This window comes from Pollachius pollachius (assembly GCF_949987615.1).
Source record: "Pollachius pollachius genome assembly, chromosome: 14".
In the NCBI taxonomy this organism is placed as follows: Eukaryota; Metazoa; Chordata; class Actinopteri; order Gadiformes; family Gadidae; genus Pollachius; species Pollachius pollachius.
Genome location: NC_136947.1, coordinates 2,677,078 through 2,699,967, shown reverse-complemented (window position 1 = coordinate 2,699,967; position 22,890 = coordinate 2,677,078). Strand labels below are relative to the sequence as shown.

At 45.5% G+C, this 22,890-nt stretch overlaps 1 protein-coding gene across 3 annotated transcripts in view; it reads right to left on the bottom strand.

The window, feature by feature from the left end:
• The window catches only part of LOC307086305 (rho GTPase-activating protein 12-like), a 42,113-nt gene extending 20,661 nt beyond the window's left edge, over positions 1-21,452 (bottom strand). For all 3 annotated transcript variants that reach the window (XM_079751458.1, XM_079751459.1, XM_079751460.1), the window contains exons 1-2: positions 21,311-21,452; positions 17,050-17,781 (exon numbers count right to left, since the gene is read on the bottom strand). In XM_079751458.1, the coding sequence (XP_079607584.1) occupies positions 17,050-17,700 (651 nt within the window). In that variant the 5' untranslated portion in view covers positions 17,701-17,781; positions 21,311-21,452. The remainder of the gene's footprint in view (positions 1-17,049; positions 17,782-21,310) is intronic.
• Positions 21,453-22,890: the final 1,438 nt, after the last annotated feature.

The following is a 22,890-nucleotide window of genomic DNA, read 5'->3' as shown; positions in this document are numbered from 1 at the left end:
CAAACACGTCTCTCAATGAGTGCTGTTGGATACTTAGTCATAAGTTTGTCATATATTTCAATGTAATATTCTTCATGTCATTTTTAAAGTGTCACTGGCATTTTGTGTGGGCGCGACGAGGGTGTGACACCGTGTAAATAAGCGCCAGTCCCACTGTTCACTTTCAAGGGGTTTTATGGCATAACATCTCACTATTTACCCGGCGTCGCTTTGAATGCTTGAGAAGTTGAATTATTTAAAGTCAATTTAATCGAATAAAGAACAATCTCTACTAGTTGGTATGCTACACATGAACGCATTAAGAGAGCTCTAATGTCTGATCATAACAAAACATTGAAATATGCCGATGTTTATATTTTACCGTGACACGGTAGCCAGAAGACGGCTTCACAGTGTTCCCATGTAGAGCTGAATCACTAGTAGCAGGGTGTTCTCCTTCCTACCCAGCATGAGGTTTGACGAGGAAAGAAAAGGCCCAGATTAGGTTTCCTGTGTTCAATGGGGCCACCAGGCTAGAAAGGAATTGACTTACCCATTGTCCCTCCACATGCAATCCTGAGTTTGCTAAGACTTAGACATGCTTGTGAAGTACTCTGTTAAAAACACATCTTGGGGACATGATGCAGCGTAGGCAATAACCCTGCAATCATTTAGAAGGAATGAATTAAACCGCTAAATGGTAAGTATGTCAGAGCTGTATCAAAGCAATTAAGCAAACTGTTCTTATTTCAACACACAAGTCTGACTGATGTACTGCATCGGACAGCTGGGATCTGGAGATAGAATATTCTGAATGTTCTTCTCCATTGCCTAGCTTTCACACACACACACACACACACACACAGCTTTAATGTTAGGCGGCACAGCTGTAGCTGGTCTGTGTGTGTGTGTGTGTGTGTGTGTGTGTGTGTGTGTGTGTGTGTGTGTGTGTGTGTGTGTGTGTGTGTGTGTGTGTGTGTGTGTGTGTGTGTGTGTGTGTGTGTGTGTGTGTGTGTGTGTGTGTGTGAGAATACAGCTGGCAGTTCTCTGCCCAACGAGGAGCATGACCAGAGATGACTCACAGGTACCACATCTGCATGTTTGTGACGACAGTATGGAGACAACACTAATCACGTTGTTCCAGCATGACTAATATCACATGTTATGTGAGCACACAATTAGCATTGTAGCAGGTGACTTGAAAGATAATCTTGGCCTGGGGGGAGCACAACCTTGTTGAAATGTAGCAGGTTATAAGGGTAGCACGAGCAACCCTACAATCAAAGAAAGCAAAACACAGTAAGCCATTATGGTTTCAGTTTCTGATTATATAGTGTCGCTTGCCAGATAAGGGCCTTTAACTGCTAACCGACAAGTCAGTCAGCCAATCACAAGGGTTCTGGTGATGCAACAGTAGGGTAGTAGTAGCTTCCAGGTATTATGGCCCTGGAATCTGTTGAAGAATGCATGGACAAGCACTTCGCTGTGGTGTAAATAACCGGCCTTTTGCATAAACACTTAGCTAATCTTTTCACATTGGACGGGTTATCAAGCATCTTTATCTAAATCCAGCGGCTTTAGATCAGATCCAAGCAAACTGAAGAGAATTAAGATCCCAAGAGGAGATATAGGTTTTCCGTGGCATCGCAGTAGTGCTACTACAGAGTACCACTCTACACATTCTCCTGTGGGCTTACGACCCACTAATCTCAATCTGTTTGTGCTGTTCAGCCACCTTGCATATAAATACAGTGCTTTATGGAAATCCCTAATATCCAATCGACCTGCCATATTTATTTGATAGTCCCTTTATCCAGCAATGCTTTTGATCTTCACTCGAATACCCATTGCGTTTATGCAGGGGATCGAACTGGCCTATAGTAACCAGTCTAGTTTTCTGTTTGTCAGTGGAGAGTTGTATGTTTGCCGTTAAGTGCATTTTCAATGGATTAGTTGGATCGAGTCAGAGAATTGTAACACAATTCACAATCTATGTTGAGATATAGATAGATAAATAATGCTCTTAAAACCAATCTTTTTAGCCCTTACTTTAACTGTATCAAGGGTTTATTATATTAAACTATTAATCGCTAATTGCAGAGATATTCTCTGTTGCTTACTGTCTTACTGGTGATTGTACTGATGTTTATTACTGGTGCTTCTATTTTATGTTTTATCACTGATCTTATTTGATGGATGGTGACCTTGTGTGCCATGAAAGGCACCATTAAATAAAATGTGGTATTATTATGCACAGTAAAGATTAGCTTTCCCCTTTGATACCGTATCAGAGAGTTGTAGAGCAGTTCAGCCAACCAGTTTGTTGAAATCTGGAGTAGATTTTCGCCAGCCACAATACAGACACTGGCCATGGGAAAGCCAATGTAATTGGGCTTCAATACTGGACACGATTTCTCACAGCACAACCTATTTCCCAGTGCATTCCGCAGTCAAGGCTGTTTCCATACAACCAAAGACGATTCTATGCAAACAAGGATGTGTGTTATTCGATTTTTTTTGTATTGTATTTTCATTAAGGCAATGGGGAAAAAACAAATGTTGCAATAATCATTTTGAAAACAACGCACCCCTGAAATAAATCTCAAGAGATTGAGGTTGGGCAACAATGCAGGAAAATATTCTGGAAATGGTGGGGCAGATGGCGAAGTGTGTGTGTGTGTGTGTGTGTGTGTGTGTTTGTCTGTGTCTGTGTCTGTGTCTGTGTCTGTGTCTGTGTGTGTGTGTGTGTGTGTGTGTGTGTGTGTGTGTGTGTGTGTGTGTGTGTTTCCACGGGGAGGGCCCAGAGAACAGTTTGTGTCCCTGGGTCTGTTCTTGTAGACAGACATTCGGGCTGTAGCCGGTGACTACACCCCCAAGTTCCAACTGACAACCAAACCGCAGAACCGAAACCCTTCGACATACCCCAAACACCCGTCCATAAAACCAGCAGCCACGTCCTGGTTGATAGCGTTGATGTCTGGGTGGATGTGGGATTATTTTGGGTTAAATGCCTTCCTAAGCCAAACATGCAACAAAGGTGTGGTTCTTCAGTCAGCAAATACCAAAGACAGACATGCTTCGTGTCAAAACACTGTTTGTAGTAAAAACATCTCATGGAATTTGAAGAGTAGAGAGAATGAGGCAGAGTAGCAGTAACGATCAGCCGTGGGTCGCCAAGACACAACCGACCGAAGAAGTGTGCATTCGTTAGTCTGATGGACGCCACACATGAACGAAACGAGTGCAAAGGAGTCTCAGGTGTCCTGGTCCCGATCGTGAGGGCAGCCCTATGGGTATGGAAGCCCGCCGTCAGACAACGATACCTCAAGGGCTTGAGTCTCCGATCGGGAAGACCGGGAGGCCTGGGCCTCCGGAGATTTTACTCAACATGCACAAGTACAATGAACCTCTTATTTTGGAACATTTAAATGGCATCAGAATACGATACAAATGAGACTTGTATCATATTCTGCAATCGGATCCTGGATCCGATTGCAGAATATGATACAAGTCTCATTTGAATCATATCCTGATGACCATTTCATACATGTTTTATAACATTGACAAAGCTAAATTTGGTTTGGGGAAATCAATGTCTGTTTGAGGTATGAGGTATGAGGGGTGTAGGTTTACACCCCTCATAGACTAGGTATTGATTGTGAGTGTAGCGAAACCCTCCCCATTTCCCCAACCTTTCGTATCCAGGCCACATGTTATGAATGGATTACATCAGGCTTTTACCAGTTTGTGTGCAAAAGTATTACTCGAGATTACACTGAAATGCACCAAACATTCCCTGGAAGTGATGGACCTCTGACCCCGAGCTTGAGCATTGGTGTTGCCTGTTATTAAACTACATAATAAACATTGTTTTTAACAATCGGATATGATCTCTTTCCCCTTGAGAGGCACAAGAGGCTTGTAAGATGGGGCAAATCCATTTTTTGATTTTGCCAGTGCGTCAGAATTGAAAATATTTTGACGTTTTCTGTTTAAGCACACGAACTGTTGAAGCATAGTTTGGATGTTAGTTACATTAAAAAGTGTAAAATCACCCATATTCACAGCTACCCCATCCTAAACCCATGCCATTCATCAGATGGTCTCATGACAGGGTTGACCTGGGATACTGTCGGCAGTTCAAAGATGGAGTCTACAGATGCAGCCGTCTCTCCTACTGAAGTGAGATCAGAGGAAAAACAGGAGTAAAGCCTACAGCCTGGAATGCTGAACACACTGTTGAGCGAGTGGTGTGAAGCCCTTTGGGACCCATCTGTTCAACTCCTTCACTTGGCATAGGAAGGACCTCAAGGTGAAGATGAACCAGTATGAAAAGCATTGTGTGCTCAATGCAGTGTTCCTTGGGGAAACACTGCACGTGGAATCCATAGTTGTAGTCCAAAGCAGGGTTTGATGTTTTGCTGATGTGTGATGCTGTATGGCTGCAGGATGTTGTTGGTTCTGATGTCTTTGTGACGTCAATTGTGACGCATGTCTCTTGACGATTTTGTATAAGAAGAGGTCTCTGACCTTTGAAGTGTGTGGCAACCGGATAAAAAAAAAGAGAAGGTCATACGCCCCGAAACAAGAGCTCTATTCACTCTGGCACCCCAAAATACACAGGAAGTCTTAAAATTATAGTCCTCAAGGAGCGCCCATTATACCCCAGGGAGGAGCTAATGAAGTGAACCATGGAAACTTATTTTTGGTAACGTACTTTACTGATTGCCGCAACCTGAACAATGGCTCTCAAACAATCCCCGACCACATTTCTTATCCTGTCCACACAGGACAGGAAACACAGGACTGAAAATGGGTCTAATAAAGCCATTTATAGTGTATAGATTAAAGAAAGTGTTACTAAAGCTGCTTCTGCCCTTGTAATTCCCATCCTTATCAGAACACGTTGGCACGGCCTTTAAGAAGATGCGATGTTGTGGGACGTGTCGTTATAATTGGTGGCCATGCACTGCGGTTCACCATCATTTTTTTGCCCTCTCCTTCCGCAACAAAATAATGTGCACTGAATGAGATAAGGAAAGGAAAATGATTTAGAAGAAAACACAGGCGGACTAAAGAAAGTAGAAATGAATCTAACCAACTCATTGCACATGGTGGTGAGAAGGCATAATGACCAGAGCGAAAAAAACATAGGAGACTCGAGAGTGGTGTGACACTAGAGTTCTAGTCCCCAATCAACAACAATCAAATCATCACACTTATTTATTCGTTTTAAATTTTACTTTGTTCTTTCAAATCTTAACTTTGACTCCTTGTTCAGGCGTTCCCTATCATTCCCCATTTGTTCAGTCAAATATCTTTCTCCACAACATGTACAAGCCTGTCTCCACTGTTCTTAAAGAATGCAGGGAGGGAGGGAGGGAGGGAGGGAGGGAGAGAGAGGAGAAAAGAATGGTGGCCAACATTTCACCTTCTGCAGCTACAGAGAAGAAAGCATACATTTGTTAAAAAAAGGTCTTAGAGTGTAAGGCCCTTCTGAACAGAAAGGTCTCACAGGGAAGGGAGAGAAAGAAAGAAGGGGACAGAGAGAGAGAGAGAGAGAGAGAGAGAGAGAGAGAGAGAGAGAGAGAGAGAGAGAGAGAGAGAGAGATCACAGAGCATCCATAGTGGGTCAGGTTTAGTGTTTCAAGATTTTTTTCAAGAGAAAAAGGGTTTGCAGTATTCCTCAGTTTGATCACATTTGCTTTGCTCTGTAATGTTTCCAGATGATTGATTGCTAGAGCGATCCATTTAGATGACTCGGCCAGTGACCAAAAATCGGACAATCATAGTGCCAGTATTGGAACTTTAAATCAAAAGGCCAACTTTGTTTGTTTGGCAAACACTGGATGGCAATACTGACATTAGCAGGAAGTTGTTTAAATATAACGCAGCACAATGGACATAGAACCAAGGCCACTTAACAGAAAGCTCTGCCTCGCTTAACCTGATGATAAAGGCGGCAGAGAGAGTTTTCACAATCCAAAGGCTTGCTCTGGAGGTGTGCTGATAACCGCTTTATGATTGAGTTTCTGCAGAGCCAGTCCATCCGTCCCCCAGAGGCGCTGAGACAACATGGTCTGCTCTGAATCAATGGAAGAGAGCAACGCCAGCACAAAGCAAATAAGAGGGAGAAAAAGGTAAACAAACAGGGGCATGACAGGGACCACACAGGCTTCACTGGACGCTTTTACTGAGGAGCTGGAGTGGAGGGTGACGCCTTAAAGGTTGTATCAGCGATTCTAGGCCGAAACATAAATGATCACATTCATCTGATCTTTCCTCACGATCCGCTAGCTGCCCAACCACATGAGCAGGCCGTCCAAAAAAATGCGCCTCTGTAGACAGCCTGTGCTCCGAGATCGCACACAAAAACAAATTTTACTACCGACCACTCAAAACCTAAATAAATAGCATTCCAGCCAATCACCGACAAGGGGCTGGGGTTTTGCCCTGCGTTCATGATAGTTTTTATTGGATGAAAAAAAGCCAAATACTGTCCCAGCTATGCAAAAGTGAAAAAAGTAAGAAAGTAAGTTTGCGGATGACAACAATTCAGCGAAGACCACGCGGCCTCTTCATAAAAGAGGAATGCACCGTCTCTCCTCTTCTGAAACCCGTCCTGACCTGTTAAGAGCGAGCGGTTAGCATATCGTCACGCAGCACAAACTCACTGCTGTACTGACACTGCTCTGGTCTGGTCTTACCTGTTGTCCAGTTGGCATGTATGTCGATGCTGGCCGGGCCACACTGGATTAAAAATGAAACCTTTGCAGTCTTTAAATTGAAAAAATTCAAAATGCAAATTAATTGTGTGGGTCACATATTCAATATTTCACAATATTTGCAAATAATTTTCGGTTTTAATGAATGGCAATTTAACTGAACGTTCCTTTATCGTTTTGAAACTGAATTTTGCTTGACAACATTGAACGTTACGATCAACTAAGCGAGCTACCTCACACATCATCGGTGCTTAAAGCCGTAAGGTTAGTGACTCAAAACTTATTTGGAGCACAACAAATGAACATGCCCTACATCTATTTCATGAATAAGTCCTGAATCCTGATGTCCCCAGACCGTCTAGGTTACAGAACCATGGTCAAAAGCTTATTGTGAAACAATAAGTCTAGACAAGGAATTTCCTCCAGTACGGGACAATAACAACAGCAAAGCGCTTCCACCATAAGCTTGAGTATAGCTCTCAAATACTACCTACCGCACCTAAACAACGTTGAAATTCGACTGATTCAGATAAAACAGTGGGAGGGTTAGTCTTCAACCGGGGCCGTGTTAACGTATCTGTCCTGCTTGTATGACCGTTAGCAGATACGTGGTCAGCCATGAGTCTTGGCATGTCAGTCCTCCCTATTTACAAAATCCTCCCTTCTCCACTCCAGCAGAGGAAACACACAACTAGTGCTGTGAAGTGCACCAGACCCAGACGGTTAGCCTTCCAAGGAACATTTTAGCTAGCGTGTTCATCTTATTAAAGGTCCCGTGATATGCCACCAGGTGTGAGTGTGATTAGCCGTTACAAGCCGTTTTTGAAAATCTGCCCCTTATGACATCACAAGTGGGCGTGTCCACCTAGATGTGTGCTGGATAGATCAGCCTACCAGCCTACCGAGTGGACTGTAGCAAAAGGTTGCTCATCCATCGAACGGCTTGTAACGGCTAATCAAACTCACACCTGGTGGCATGTGATGGGACCTTTAAGATCTATAGCAGCAACGCAATTTGCTTTTGTCCTCATACATGTCGACCCAACTGTCCTTGGGAAACGCGTCGCGAACAGTCAGCCCGGACTGGTCTTTCCAGTTTGGAACGCAAATGAACACAAGTGGGAAGCATCTAACCTGACTTCCGACACAGCAGCCCAGAACAAGGCTTAAAAACCAGTTTTACAAGACAAATGGGCCATGCCCTTGTCCCCCTTCGGGAATATTAGCTGCAGTTTAAAAGAGAAGACTGGCACATTCCATGGTCGTTTTTGGAATGCTGTGTTGTGTTTTTTCACTGTGAGATCACAACACACACACACACACACACACACACACACACACACACCCACACACACACCATTGAAGCAAGCAAGAAAAATGCAAAGATGTGTATTATGTGAGAAGGCCAATGACAAACAACCATGAAGACATTCCACAGTAGGAAAATAGATGCAAAGATATAACCCTTTCCTTTCATTTTACATACAACTGATTCCTACAAACCTGTCCTCTGGACAGATTCAAAACAGCTCCTACATCCCTCTTATGTCGTTTATAACATCGACATGCCGCTGGTCTGGGCTTCACTAAAGCTCCCATAAGACTCACATATTTAGGCACCAAACAAACAATATGGCAGCCAAGCAAGAGCTGTGAAGCTGACATGCACTCAACAACCCTGTTGGCTTGAAGTCGCTGTACAGTGTGGCGGTTCTGTCATAGAACCTGTGCAATCCATTCAGAGGAGCGCTGAAGAAAAACAGGGAAGGTGACAACAAGGTTTCCACAGTTATCTACTAATCCCATCTGATATAGCAGTTTACCCGCAGCCAGGTCTTAAGGCCAGGGCTAAGGAGCTTTAAGCCAGCTCAGGAATGGGGACGGCTCTTAAGCTACGAGAGCAGACATGAAGCCCACCTTGTCCATTAGCAGACGCAGGTTGGCTGTCTTAGGGGTCTATTGTTTCGTCATGCGTTTTAATAGAATGTATATATAATAAATCATACGAAATAAGTCAATATTCAGCCTGAAGGGAAACGATAGTGGGGTTTATTTATTTTGCTAGCTTCAACCGTGTACTATTTTCCGAGGACTGGAGCAAACCATTGTCATCACTCACAGGAATAAATACTGGGCGCTCTTGAATCATACATAATATATAATCAAATAATCGGATAAACGAATGAGATGAACCTGTCGAAATAACAAAACGGGAAAACTCTGCACCTGCACTACAATACAATTGTCGACTAGACAAGTGGCTCTGTATGAGGTATGGAATATTAAGCGGTTCACCCACACACTGTGCCGATATACTTCACCACAGTGTTGCAACCCGCTGCAGCTTTTATAAAGAATGAAAGCCACCCCCAGACACTGACAAATATGTAGCAGGCTTTTCCAGTTCAAAGTCTAGTTCTGAGTCCTTAGTCAGTGCCAACCCATTGCTGAACAGGATGCATATAGAGCGACACAGGACAACTTTGTGAACTTTCTCAACCGAAGGAGTTATGCAGTGTCATCTGCTGAGCCTCCCACATGAGGGGTGGGTGGTGAAGGCTAGCAATTGAGATGGGACGTTGAAAGATTAAAATGGTACTGCATCCATCCTTTGCTACACTACAACTGAGGAGAGTGAACACGGCTGCAGCATGCCAGTCATTGTGCTATCCGATCACACATCCCCTTTGGTCCGAGCCTACATGTGTGGACATGGTCAAAGCCCCTTCATCGTCCCAGAAGGGTCAGAACCTCACCCCATCGGCGATGATACCAAGCTAAGCAGACCCCCGCACCCCAAAAGGTCTGTTAAAAGACAAGCAGATTCTGAATGTACATTTCATTGGTTTACTCTGATAACCGAACACTTGTTAAAGCAGTGGCAGTATTTCCAGCACATAGAGCACCGGGATAGAGGTTGGAAGACAGATGATCGGCATGTCAATCCCGGTGCAGCTAAGATTGTTTTTGACCTCTGCAGCCCACTGCAGCTGTATTACTGTGAGAAGCTTCACACCAGCTCCAGCGTTTACAGTAAACAAGAGCTGGCTGAGCCAGACCCAAAACTAATCTGTGTAGGCTGCAGTGACCCGCTGACATCGAACCAAGCTGTGGGCATGTTTGAAGCTTATGCTGCACAGAAAGAAATGTGGGTGTTCAGATAAGAAATGCCCACATGGGCTGACTTTCTCCTTGCAAAGTTGATGAAAAATGGTTTCATAGTTACTTAATTTGATTAGTTTTACATTTCATAATACCGTAGTAACACCAAGCGGATGGAGACAAGGCTTGATCTGGCGTTTTAACTCGCCAGAGGTCACCGTGAACAAAGTCAGAAAACTTGGGGGATAAACATTCTACGCCGTCTGACCTAACAGCAATCAATCAATTCACATCTTACTTTTGCCGATTCAGATTTAAAAAAAGTGTCAAACTCTCACCCTTCATAAAAGAGTTGTGTCCAAACAAACAAAGGCGTTGATTGGCCCCACAATGTCAACCCTCCAGAGTTAATCTGTGACTCTGAAGTCGCCCCGGGTGCAAAGTGCATAGCGCGACGTCTTCCACCAAGAAGAAATTATACAGCCCAGTGTCACTGCTAAGTACACATGGGTAGGGCTCTGAGCAAACCTCCATTTATACGGCACTGGAAAATGACATGCTTCCTCCGGTCCCCTGTCATTTGGTGGGCAGTGAAATATGATGAGGATTATGTGGTTCTCCCACATAATAGCATCATACTTCAGAGACCAGGAATGGTAAACTTCTTCAAAAGTCTAGACTATGTTCCACCCCAAAATCGTCTTCCAGGCGTTAGCACTTGAGTGTTGCTCCGAACGACAGCTATGGTGACAATTTCTCATGAGAGCTTATTAATCATTCCTAATTGCTGCTTTAGTGCCATGGCTGCAAAGAAAGAATCCTGCAATGTCTAACAGACGCACACTAAAAGAGGGCAATCCGAGCCACGATGTATGGGGTAGGCTGGTTGCCTAGCTTTGGGCAAGCTATTTGCAACGGCTGGGCCCCACCACTGGTTCCCAGAGAGGGGACACACAAGAGGCTGTGTCATTAAGAAGAAGAAAGGAAGAAGGAAAGGTCATGTGGGCCATCATCAATAATTACAACGACATCGATATAGCATTTCACTTACAGCATACCATTATGAGTCAGCGACGTTGCAGACAACAGTGACTCTCTGCAGAACTGCCAAAGAACCATTGCCATGTTCATTAAATGAATATACAAGTTGACTATCGACGTGCCTAGTCAAATATGGAAAACTATACTGTGCAATTTAGACACAGTATAGGTTCGTTGGAATCAGTTGTATGTCAAATGTAAGGAAAGGGTTACAACTTTACATCAATTTTCCTGCTGTGTTTTGTAAGCATAGCTCTTTGCCACAAAATGTTTCAGAGTTGTCCACCTACAGATTCCCTCGTCCAGTGAATAAAAGCCGCTCAGCAGGGTGAACTCAAGCCAAATAAACCCAATGCTGTTCGGTCTCGCCCGGGCACAACCCTTCCCCCGCCCGCCTCGTCCCTTGTCCATCCTCAGCACCAACGCTGCCCCGGGCGGACAGCTGTCCAAACAAACGTTACGTAGCCGGGGCTTATGTAATGTAGCGTGGCAAGGACTAAACACATCCTCATAGCTATACCCGCAGCGCTAGTCATCATCAGCATCTCACGGTGCCGGGGATGTTTGGCGGTGTTTGGGGGGGGGGGGGGGGGGGGAGAACGGATCGGGGGAACAGGATCTTAACTGCCCGTTTGCCTCAGTGCCAAACGGATGAATGAGTTCTGAAAGGGAATTGTAGTCGGGGACAGCTGCTTCTTTGAGTCCTCCGATGACGTGGAGAAGGAAGTTTGAGCTAAGCCTGCAAAGAACTGGCTGTTAAGAGAACTGGAGAGAGAGAGGCGGACCGGCAGAGCGCTTTGGAGGAGAGAAAAAAGGGGGTAGAGCCGCACTATTGAGAGTCTCACAATAAGAGAAGGAGGGCGGAAGAAGAGGTGATCTGGTATGGTGTGCTACACATGCATGCTTTCCTGCAGAGCTCCCATGTGAACATCACGCACACACACACACACACACACACACACACACACACACACACACACACACACACACACACACACACGTCGACTGTGCTCGCGAGGCGTTCGTCCTCGACGTGTGGACGACTGAAACGAGCCGCGGCTGCAATCAATGCGTCGTCTCTCTGTGCCCGTCACCGGGGCGAGCTGGGCGCAGGCATTTGCTTGCGATAGTGCTTCGCTGCGACGCCTCAGACGAGGTGGAACGAGGAGCTGTTGGAGAGAGAGCCGCCGCCTGATAAACAAACCGCTACGTGGCAACTCGGCAGCACACTGCGGGAGTCACCCTGCGGTGCGCGTGGTGGTCGGTGCGTTGTTCACACAGTGCCGGTGACCGACCGACTGCACCATGAATGACGCGCGTGGGAGAAAGTGGTGTTGGTGTGTTTTCACAAAAGTGGAAAAAACACACGCGGGTCACCGTGTGCATGCATTGACCGGTACGCTACAGAGTGACTCTTTCCACATACTTCTCTCACACGCACACACACACACACACGCACACACACACGCACGGTTGAAGCCCCGGCGGCGTGAAAGAGCCCCTTACCGTGCGGCGGTCCTCTGGGTACATACCGTCCTGCCTTGCGGCTGGGCTCGGCTGCAGCAGCGAGGGGCTCCTAGCCTCATCACCGGCTGGTCAGGAGGCTGAGGGATGTATGAGGCAGCGCAGCAAGGGGACCTCAGAGGACCAGCAGCATCAGCAGCAGCAGAGACACCCCCACCACCTCCACTCAACCCCGTCAATTCTCAATGAACGTGATCACTCACCGACCAGCCGACAAGAAAAGACAACCGAGGACCTCTTTGCAGTGTGCACCAAAAAAACTCTCCCGAAATGACATCAACTAGACGGGCAGGTGGGCAGAGGCAGAGAGAGAGAGGGACAGAGAGAGAGAGAGAGAGAGGGAGAGAGAGTTCAGGCACTCTCAAGCGCTCCAATGCTGTCACAACAGATGCCGTCACTTCTTGTCCAGCTTTCGCAGAATGCCGCCCAGCACAGATCATCCGAGACATGGCAATCTTAGACAAAACACAGAGTGTGTGTGTGTGTGTGTGTGTGTGTGTGTGTGTGTGTGTGTGTGTGTGTGTGTGTGTGTGTGTGTGTGTGTGTGTGTGCGTGCGTCAGTCAAAGGGATTAATGGCAAGCTCTCTATAAGTGCTGGTAGTGTGTGTGCTTCCTCCCAAGTTGTGGAATGTCGTCTCCATGTAGTTCAAAAGGACATTGAGCTCCATCCAATAGTCCCTCTGTCTACCAGACATCTGCCCGCTGAAAGGCTGCACACAGTTTGTATTGTGCTTGGATGTTTGGTGCCGTTTTAGTGAGAGAGAATAAATATATATATATATATATATATATATATATATATATATATATATATATATATATATATATTATATAAAATTCGGAGACCAAAGTCCTGATATAGAGTGTAACCTCACAATACTTTGCTTAAATCAATTTGTCTATTGAAAGACACATTTAATTTTGTTAGATAAAAGCCAATGGTTGCTTTCGAGCTATGAATCTCAAATACTGGTTTTCTAAACACATTTGTAGTGTGTGTGTGTGTGTGTGTGTGTGTGTGTGTGTGTGTGTGTGTGTGTGTGTGTGTGTGTGTGTGTGTGTGTGTGTGTGTGTGTGTGTGTATTTACACTTGCCTCAGACCAAGAAGGTTGGATTGAACAACGGGGACAAATTCGCCTCAAAACGAATGGCTCACGACTCAAATTCAGAAAGAGAGTGCATTCACAGAAAGAAAAAAAAGGTAGAGAGAGGCAGAAAGTGAGCGAGATAACAGAAGGAAATCGCGGTGTGGTATGAAACAAAGAACGGGGAGAGGCGGGGGGGGGGAGAGGGAATTGTGCTGACTCACTGTGTGAGCAGAACCGCAGTTTGGGGTTAATGAAGCGCTCGGCGGGCTCCTGAAGACGGGGGCTAGAGGAAGAGACGGACAGGCCGAGTCGGCGCTTATCTACAGCGCCGGCACGACCAATCACGTACCAGCGAGCGCACGCACATGCAGAAACACACACACACAGACACACACACACGTGTAGAAACACCCACCCACACACCCAACCCCACCCACCCACACACCCACCCCCACACACGCACACACACACACGTGTGGGAGCACAAATGCTCCCGCACTTGGCCTCCCACAAACACGCACGCACGCACGCACGCACGCACGCACGCACGCACGCACGCGAGATCGGGCCTCAAGCTATAAGGGATAGTGGTCGCAGAACGCACAGCCTTAGTTCAATGGAAGGTAAAGAAGGTCCACTTTATAAAGCGAGCGTCTCAGTGCTGCAGTGTTGTTCAGTATGAATGCCTTTGGCCTTGCGGGTGACGGACTTACACATCGTGCGGACCGATTCACTGCTCAAAGAAAATACCAGACATAATAATATAAACGCCTACAACAAGGACGACGTTAAGTGGCATTCACGGATTGAATCGTGGGTACTCAGAAAAGTCGGAAGAGGGGTATATGTTATTAATAATTTATATTTGCATTAAGTCCAAAGGAAACTCTTAGTGGGAAGTGCGCCATACAGAACGTTTCAACCAGTGACCTGCCTTACTACAATGAGTGGAATAACAAGAGACACGAAAGACACAACACTGATAGAGGTCTGGTGGGAACCCAGCCACGCAAGGCCATCACCTTAGTGAAACAGACTCAGTACTTCACAATAAAACCTGAATTATACACATATATATATATATATATATATTAAAAGCAGCCAATGTGCTGTCCATGGTGTTGCAGGAAAACAGTTAGCCAGGGGGGAGAGAGTAATAAAAATCGAAGGAGTAAGAAAATGAATGAAGAACAAATCGATGGGGGAGCCGTTCAGCCAAGCGGCAAACGAACGCACCCCCCAAACCTTGAGAGTGAGTGGTGTTTAGATTAACAGGCTCAGGGTCGCAGCGACCAGCGTGGGGGAGGCTCATCTATAAGGACAGCTGTGGGAGAGGGGGTATGAGCAACGAGGGCGCAGATCATAAGCGCCCCGTTTGTCACGAAAAGATCAATGCTGAAAGTGCTCATGGGAACCCGAGCACTTGTGCTCCGAGAAGAAAAACGTTAAAATCAATCGTAGAATTCACCACCATGGAGAGAGAACACTCCTCTGTGGCCCTTTTAAAAAGGTAGTCGTAGTAATAATGTGGCAGTGGTTATAAAGAGGAAGGTTCCGCTGCTTGTAAAGAAGAACATAAAGACTGATGTGGTGGTGGTGGTGGGGGTTAGTCATGCGGGGGTGTAGCCCCGTAGGTCACTAAGAAAGTGGAGACAAAGTGTCTTCCATCCGGTCCCAGCCTCAGCAGGCTGGCCAGAGAGGCTTATGGCAGAGCCACTTCTTGGCTGGCTCATCACAAGACGCTGCGTTTGCCAGCCGGCACTGGGACAACGGCCAGCACACATCGCTCCCCATCTTCAATCACAACAGAACTTTACCAGTTTATGATATTCTATTAAGTGTTTTTCCGCTCTACCGTAACTCAGTTTCTGTTCCCTTGCTTGCTATTAGCTTTGTACTTCAGTTACAGGGAGGATAGGTGATTTATGATAGAAGCATTTCCTTGTGATAATTGTTGAAAACCCCTATTTTTCAAACTACAGACTAGGAAAAACAATAGAGTATAAGTGAGTCTACTTAAATACGCGGCAGAGTACAATGGACCCATAACATCCGATTTTCTTCAAATTGCCATTATGGGAAATTATGTTAAATAGTTTGTGGCTATTGCCAAGGTATTATTTTGTAATAAATACTAGGGCTGGAACAGACAATGAGCTACATTTACTGTACATCACACAATTCCTCTTTCACATAATAGTAAATAAATAACAGCACAAACGTTTACTTGATTGATCAATTACAATTCAATTATAACAAATACATTTACTAGTTATTGTTTTAGTACTGATACATTTATCGACAACAAATAGGAAAATGGGCATCTAAGGGCTTCTGCTCACAAACACAGGACTAAGGCCAGAACCATTTCATATGGCCACCGGTTCCACAAAAAACAACTGACTCACAGGAACTCTGCAGTCGTGATGTGACTGCTTTATAAGGATACAGAGTTAGCGGAAAAATATACCCCCCCCCCGCCCAAACTTTCACGTTCATCGGATACTTCTCACACCGACTGACTTGGCAGTTTCAGGCTTCCTCTTCTTGTGTCACTTAGATTTCGGGAGACCGACATGTATTAACAATCAACAGTGTCTTATTAAATTACGTAGCACCACACATTTTGACGCATAACGCGAAGTAAAAGCAGGGCAAAAAGTAACAAAACATTGCAAGCCGAGTATTATGTTTCCGATGTGAAGGAAGTATTTCTGATTGAATGCAGTTCGTTTCAAGGATTGACTGTCAGGACAACCAGCGCACAAAAAGTTGCCATCAGACACCAAAAGTCCATGTTTTCATCTCACCGTGTCGTTTACTACCTCGGCTGGAGTTTTACATCAAAACAAGCATTCATTAATAAGGCATGAACCAACAGATCAGCGGCCGTCCCCATGGTACGTTATGAACACATCGAGCTGCCTCATGCAGACATCAGATCATTTATGCTCCGTTACATCTGTGATATAACACCATACCCCTGGGAAACATTAAACCCATCTTCAGACATGTGAGCGACCCCAAGCACAGCTCTCCTCTCCTTCACAGCGGCGAGGGGAGGGGGGATGTTGTAGATGTAATGGCAGTGCCATCCTGACCTAGTTTTCCATTCTCTCGCTGATCTTTTGTCCTATAGCGAGCTGGACTAATGATTGCCGACACAAACCAGCCAGCCTGGCTAATCCCTCATCCAAGTGTTCCTGACACCGGGGCAATAGGGCCAAATTGATCATGATATGTCAGGGTTTCCCACAGCACTGTACAGCTCCGGCGGCCGCCAAAGCGACACACGCCTGCCGCCTTAACGACCACGTCAAAAAAACGACGCGGTGACTATTATAAAAAAGTGAAAAAAGAATCGAAACTCCCTGCGTATAGATCAGGCTGTAGCCACAGTCCGCATGAAAACAAGCATAAAGGGTCCGACCCGTAAAAGAGCGCAACCGTCTGACTGAAAACCCCTCGGTTTACACATAAAAAAGTATAGCGCAACGAACGAGTCCTTTGACAGGCCATCGGGTGGCCACTCTGGGCCCAAACTACAGCACAGCGCTAACAGAGCCACCCCGACGCTCTCCCCCTCTCACCTGCAGGTGCTCGGTGGAGCTGCCGCTCAGCTCGTCTCCGGACTCCGAGTCGTTGGTGCGTCGCTCCAGGCTCTCCCCGGCCGAGTCCACGTCCAGCAGCTGCCGGCCGGCGTCCGGGGAGCGTGCCCGGGAGCGCGGAAGCGTGTCACTTCCTCCCCCCTTGTTGCCGTGCCGCGGGGGGGGGCCTCCGCCTCCGTCCGCCAGGCCCCGGCGGGGGTCCGAGGGGCTGTCGGGGGGCTGGTGGCTGGAGGAGTCTCTCCGGGGGGTGGGGGGGGTTCCGCGACCGGGCGACGTTGGGGAGGAGGGCGGGCGCCGGTGGCCCGACTCGCGCCGGCTCACGCCCGGCTCCGCCGGGGGCTCCAGCTCCAGGGGGCCGGGCTTGGAGCGGGCGTGGCCGGTGGGAACCCCCAGGTGGTTGGGCTTGGGCGGGGGCATGAGGGCCTTGCGCACCTCCCGCACGTACTGGGCGGGCACGTAGAAGGCCTTGGAGCCCTCCTCCCTCTTCACCTGCCACCAGTCCTCGTTGGTCTTTTTCACCAGCAGGAAGCAGTCGCCCTGCTGGATGTGGACCAGCCTCTCCTTGGCCTTGTACTCGTAGTCGTACTCCACCTCGATGTACACCTCGCCCGGGGCGATGGGCAGGTCCGCCATGGCGCCTCTCGCTGGAGCCCCCCTGGCACCTCACCGCAGCAGGGAGGACGAGATCCACAACATGCTGGTTCGGGGGCAAGGCTGGGGGGGGGGGGGGGGGAATGGATCAATATTTAATTAGAGCTGGGTGATTAATCGAATTTATGGTCAATAATCTATCTTTTAAAAAGAAAATCGATTATTGAAAAAAAAATGAAATGAACTTTAAAATGTCAACAGGGCAGCATGCGCTGAAACAAGAGAGTGTTTAGAGTCTGGATAAAGTCTGTGGCCACCAAATTTAGCTTTTGTTCATTTTCACGATTAGAATTGATAAATCTGAGATTTTAGTCTCAGGCCAAATCGCCCAGCCCTATATTTACTACCCGGACAACCACAGCAGGCGACTTCCCTGGCTGAAAGCCTCACTTAAACGTGGTTTTGTAGTTTCAACCTTCAATTGAAATGGAGAATCTTTATCTTTTTTCTCAGCACGTCAACAGGGGAACACAACACAGTGTTAACTGGGGAGAAATCCTGGACTGGAGTACGTTAGGTCCACAAGACCATCATGGCCGTCCAAGGCTTACCTCTTTAACCTTTCACCTTTTAACTTGTCAATTCAGTTAGCGGGTCTGACAGGAAGGGGGTCATGCCCTTTCCATCTCTGACTTATGCTCATACAGAGGTCATGATGAGACCACGTGAAAGGTCAGGAGTACCAGTCAGTAGTTAATTTGAAGTTGAATCAAATGTAGCTCAGGTCTTTTATCAGATTCTGCCACATAATAACAATAGGAGAATGTTGATTAATAGAAAAAGGGTCTTTGTTTGCCTTTTACTTATATATATATATATATATAAGACATGTAGATGAAATAATACATGAGGAACCACAGAAACATCAACAAACAGCACCAGAGCAAACACAAGCCTAACAAACAGTAATAACTACATACCAAGTTAACAGCAACCACAAAAAAGATATAATAATACAATACTACAAAACATCTTATACTAAATTAACAGTTACTTTGTAACCCTTCTATTAGCCCTGTTTAGTACAGCATACTAAATTAAATTTAATATTGTTCTGATCCAATAGGAAAGAAGAGAACATATTTCAGTTCCTTCTGACCAACATAATTATGGTAAGTAGCTTTGGATAATAGCGGCCTAAATGTGAATGTTAATCAAACACAGCGCCAAAAGCCATTCAGATATCACACGCCACATACACACAAAGATATTAGACAAACCAGAGTTTCCATCACTTGCCAATATTTCACCCACATCAATTGTTTAAAGAAATCCCGCAATGGTCCTCAAACACATTCAAAAGGGTCTTGTTTACCCATAACCTTACAGGCCTATGCTATCTTCTCAATTCTTAGGCAATATTTTCATTTGTCTTTCCAAGCCCATAAAATAAATTCCTCTTATTGTCCAACCATTTAGCGTAGTTTCTATGTAATGGCAGGATATTGGCTAATAGTGTTGCATAGGAAGTGATGGGTTTGGAAATATCAGGAATAGTCTTTCTATGTTAAAACATGAAATGCAAGTTCTGCAGCTGCTACTTCTACTACAAACATGAAGCAATGAGAAGTCTGAAACTCCAATCTGGAAATATACAGTTTTCAAAAACATAGCCTATTAGTAGATTAGACAGGATAGAATTGTCATGAAAGGCCAGCAGTTTGGCTTGTTCAGATCAAATCATTTGAGTAAATCATTGATTTATTTCGATCAACTGTAGAGACGATTGGCTACTCAATACAAATTGAATCTATAGACAATATTGGCTATAGAGTCTACATTATCAATATTGGAAAAGATTGAGAGTGTCATAGAATTGTTTTGAAAGTTTATGGTGGGTTTTGTACTAAAAACTGAGGATTTTGTACAACAAAATCCACCATCCACTAATTCACAAACACTTTCATTGAGCCAAACATTCCAGATGGTTACTTTAGCAACAGTGATTCGGTCCTACTTCCCAAGTTACAGCCTAAACCCAATAGTTTAACGCTTTGCTGGAGATGATCATCTGCACCCTTTACCAAACATAAAAAGGCGCTGTTGAGGCCAACCTTAATGCATTCAACAGAGCAGCAAGCTGTGACCGGCATCGTCTAGCGTTTCGGACCCCAACTCATGTGAACCTTTTTATAGCAGTATTGCGTCCATTTACACACTGTACATTTGTGATTGCATTTGGATACAACATATGTATACAAATCACCCTTTTCAAACGGATGAATCTCGGGTGCCTCATAGGTGTACATCTCTGAATGTTCCAGGTAATTTCCAAGCTCTATTTATAAAAAAAACAGAGAAGGATGGGAAAGCTCTCGGACCGCTGTGAGGCAGTAGAGGAGTGTTCGACAGGCATAACCTGCACACCGTTCCATCTCACTAAAACAAGCCAACGGAAGCCCAATGGAAGGAGATTTCTATTGGAAAAACGTGCAGGCAAGTTGAGTCAGGTCCCTGCGCCACTGTGGAAGGTACACAACAGGGTTGACAAGTGGCCTATGTTTAGTTTTGAATCGTTATACTCTGCCATTGGAAGTTGGCTACCGATCAAATTACCAGGTATTTTGAAGTATACGAGATGTGCTTAATTACTGTTTGGAATAACATAACTGAGTCACAAGTGCCAAACCCATTCCAGCCCTCATAGGTTTTTCAAGGTGCCTCAATTCAGCTAAATATACCTTAGTTAGCACATCCCAAGTTTCACCCTGAATTGCCACGAATAACAACAAACGGGCCATTATACTAAAGGAACATTGTGCTTCTGTAAAGCACAATGTTTCCTAAATGGCCAGAGAAAAGGAGAGAAGGTCGTGTTTTGCTTCTCTTTACATGAGGGGGAATAAGCCACGGAATCGACCACCCAGGTACACAGACTCTCGATCACCTGTACACGTTTCGAATTCACAGCAATTTATTTTCAGACACCTTGTTCTTTCTTTTCTTGCGACGGCGACGTTTTCATGACGCAATCGCCTACCTGGGACCAACATAGTGATGCAGATCTGGTACCAGGGGTCTGATCCAGATCTGGTACCAGGGGTCTGATCCAGATCTGGTACCAGGGGTCTGATCCAGATCTGGTACCAGGGGTCTGATCCAGATCAGGTACCAGGGGTCTGATCCAGATCTGGTACCAGGGGTCTGATCCAGATCAGGTACCAGGAGTCTGATCCAGATCTGGTACCAGGGGTGTGATCCAGATCTGGTACAAGGGGTCTGACCCAGATCAGGTACAAGGGGTCTGACCCAGATCTGGTACAAGGGGTCTGATCCAGATCTGGTACCAGGGGTCTGATCCAGATCTGGTACCAGGGGTTTGATCCAGATCAGGTACAAGGGGTCAGACCCAGATGTGCTACCAATGGTCTGATCGGTGTCAGAAGAGTCAAGAGTTTGGTCAGGCAGGAAAAAGGACGTAAGGAAATGAATCCACGTACCTGCCCCCCCCCCCCAGTAAACACTGACTACACCTCTGAGCTTGACAAGACAGGTACGGAGCCGTCGCTAACGTTAGCAAGCTAATAAGCTCGGAGCTAAGCTTTAATCAGTGTCCCAGGGCGAGACTAGGAAGTAAAGAAACGATATTTACCTTTTCCTTTGACGAGACTCGTTCCTAGTAGAAACCGCCGAGATCGCCTCAGTTATATGAACACAACCTGTATATATTCAAGTTGAGCTACTTCCTAATTCTGGTAAGTGTCCACCACCCGTTCCCGTGTTGCACTAGTTACTTATTTTCCAAAGGTATGTGAACGCAGCGCTCCTATCTGCCTCGCTCAGGCGTTCCCAGAGCAGCGCTCGCTCCCGCTTATTATTCACGCCTGCCTGCTCTCGAGCTTCCCCGGAGCGCTCAGGTGTCAGGGATACATAATAAGCAAAGAGTGGTTACGCCATCTAGTGGTGGTGGTGGTGGGGGGAGCTACGGTTTTGTCTACGCACTCCAGCGCATTTAAGATGTGTTTGCTTGCACGACGCACGAATCCACCTGTGGGTCTGAGCCCGTGGTATGAGCATGGACAGGACGGGATGGCTGCGCGCGCTCACGAAAACGCGCAAGCATTATGTAAATATTTGGCGCCATCTGGTGGAGGATGACGTTCCAGTGTGTTATTTTGTCATGTTGGAGAGATTTATGCCTTTATATTTAAAGATGCCTCTTTACTTGGATTGCCTTTTTACAAAAGCTGTAAAGAAAGACCAGAAGAAAGGCAAGATTATACTTGGTGGTGGTAAAATACCGAAACGAAACGAACTATCTAAATGAATACGGAACTTCACCATCTCTGCCCCAATACGTTAACTAAACCATCAAATAAGCAACAAAATAGTTTTTATTTATGTACAATGTACCCTATGTACAAATATCTCTCCAAATGGCTTGAACTTGAATGCATCATGCAATGGAAGAATGTCGCAAGAGCGTGTGAGTTGTGCAAGGAGCTCTTGCTGTGTCATAAAGTAGTAGGCTATAGCATAGTAAGATTAGGGCTCTAGACTTACATATTCTACTGCTGGCAGTGGAAAATGCCAGCAGTAGAACTGCTGGCATTTTTTGTTAGGGTATTTGTTTTTGTTAGGGTGCCACCAAACTTTTTCATTTGGTGGCACCCTAACAAATCTGGTTGAACCGAATTATTTGCCGTTCGCAGTATTGGCATGTCCTTTTTCACCTAGCCTATCGGTACCACCCATCTGTGTTCAATCATTTGAAAAGATTAACTAACTTAAAATAAGTTGTCAAATGTTTTGACTGCATAGGAGGGACTTTTTTTCCATTTTTACCACCAGCCCATCTCTTTCCTCACGAACCAACTCTTATTTTTTTTCAAGCGATCTGATTGTCTAGAATAAAAGAAAATTCGAGCGATCTGATGTCTAAGAATTATTTTTTTTCTAATTGGCTTAATAAATGTTATTTTCTCGAGTTATCCGATTGACCAATTTCTTTAAAATATATAGTTTATTATATATTTTTTTCGAGCGATTTCCTTTGCTAAACAAATTGTTTTTTCAAGCGATCCGATTTGGCCAAAGAAAATTAATATTTTGCGTGATCTGATTGATTCTGATTGGCTAGAATATTATTTTTTAGTTGGGCCCTTGTCTAAGAAATCCTTTCAAAGGACGTGGAAATTAGTTTGAATCAACTTATTGTGTTAATATTAGATC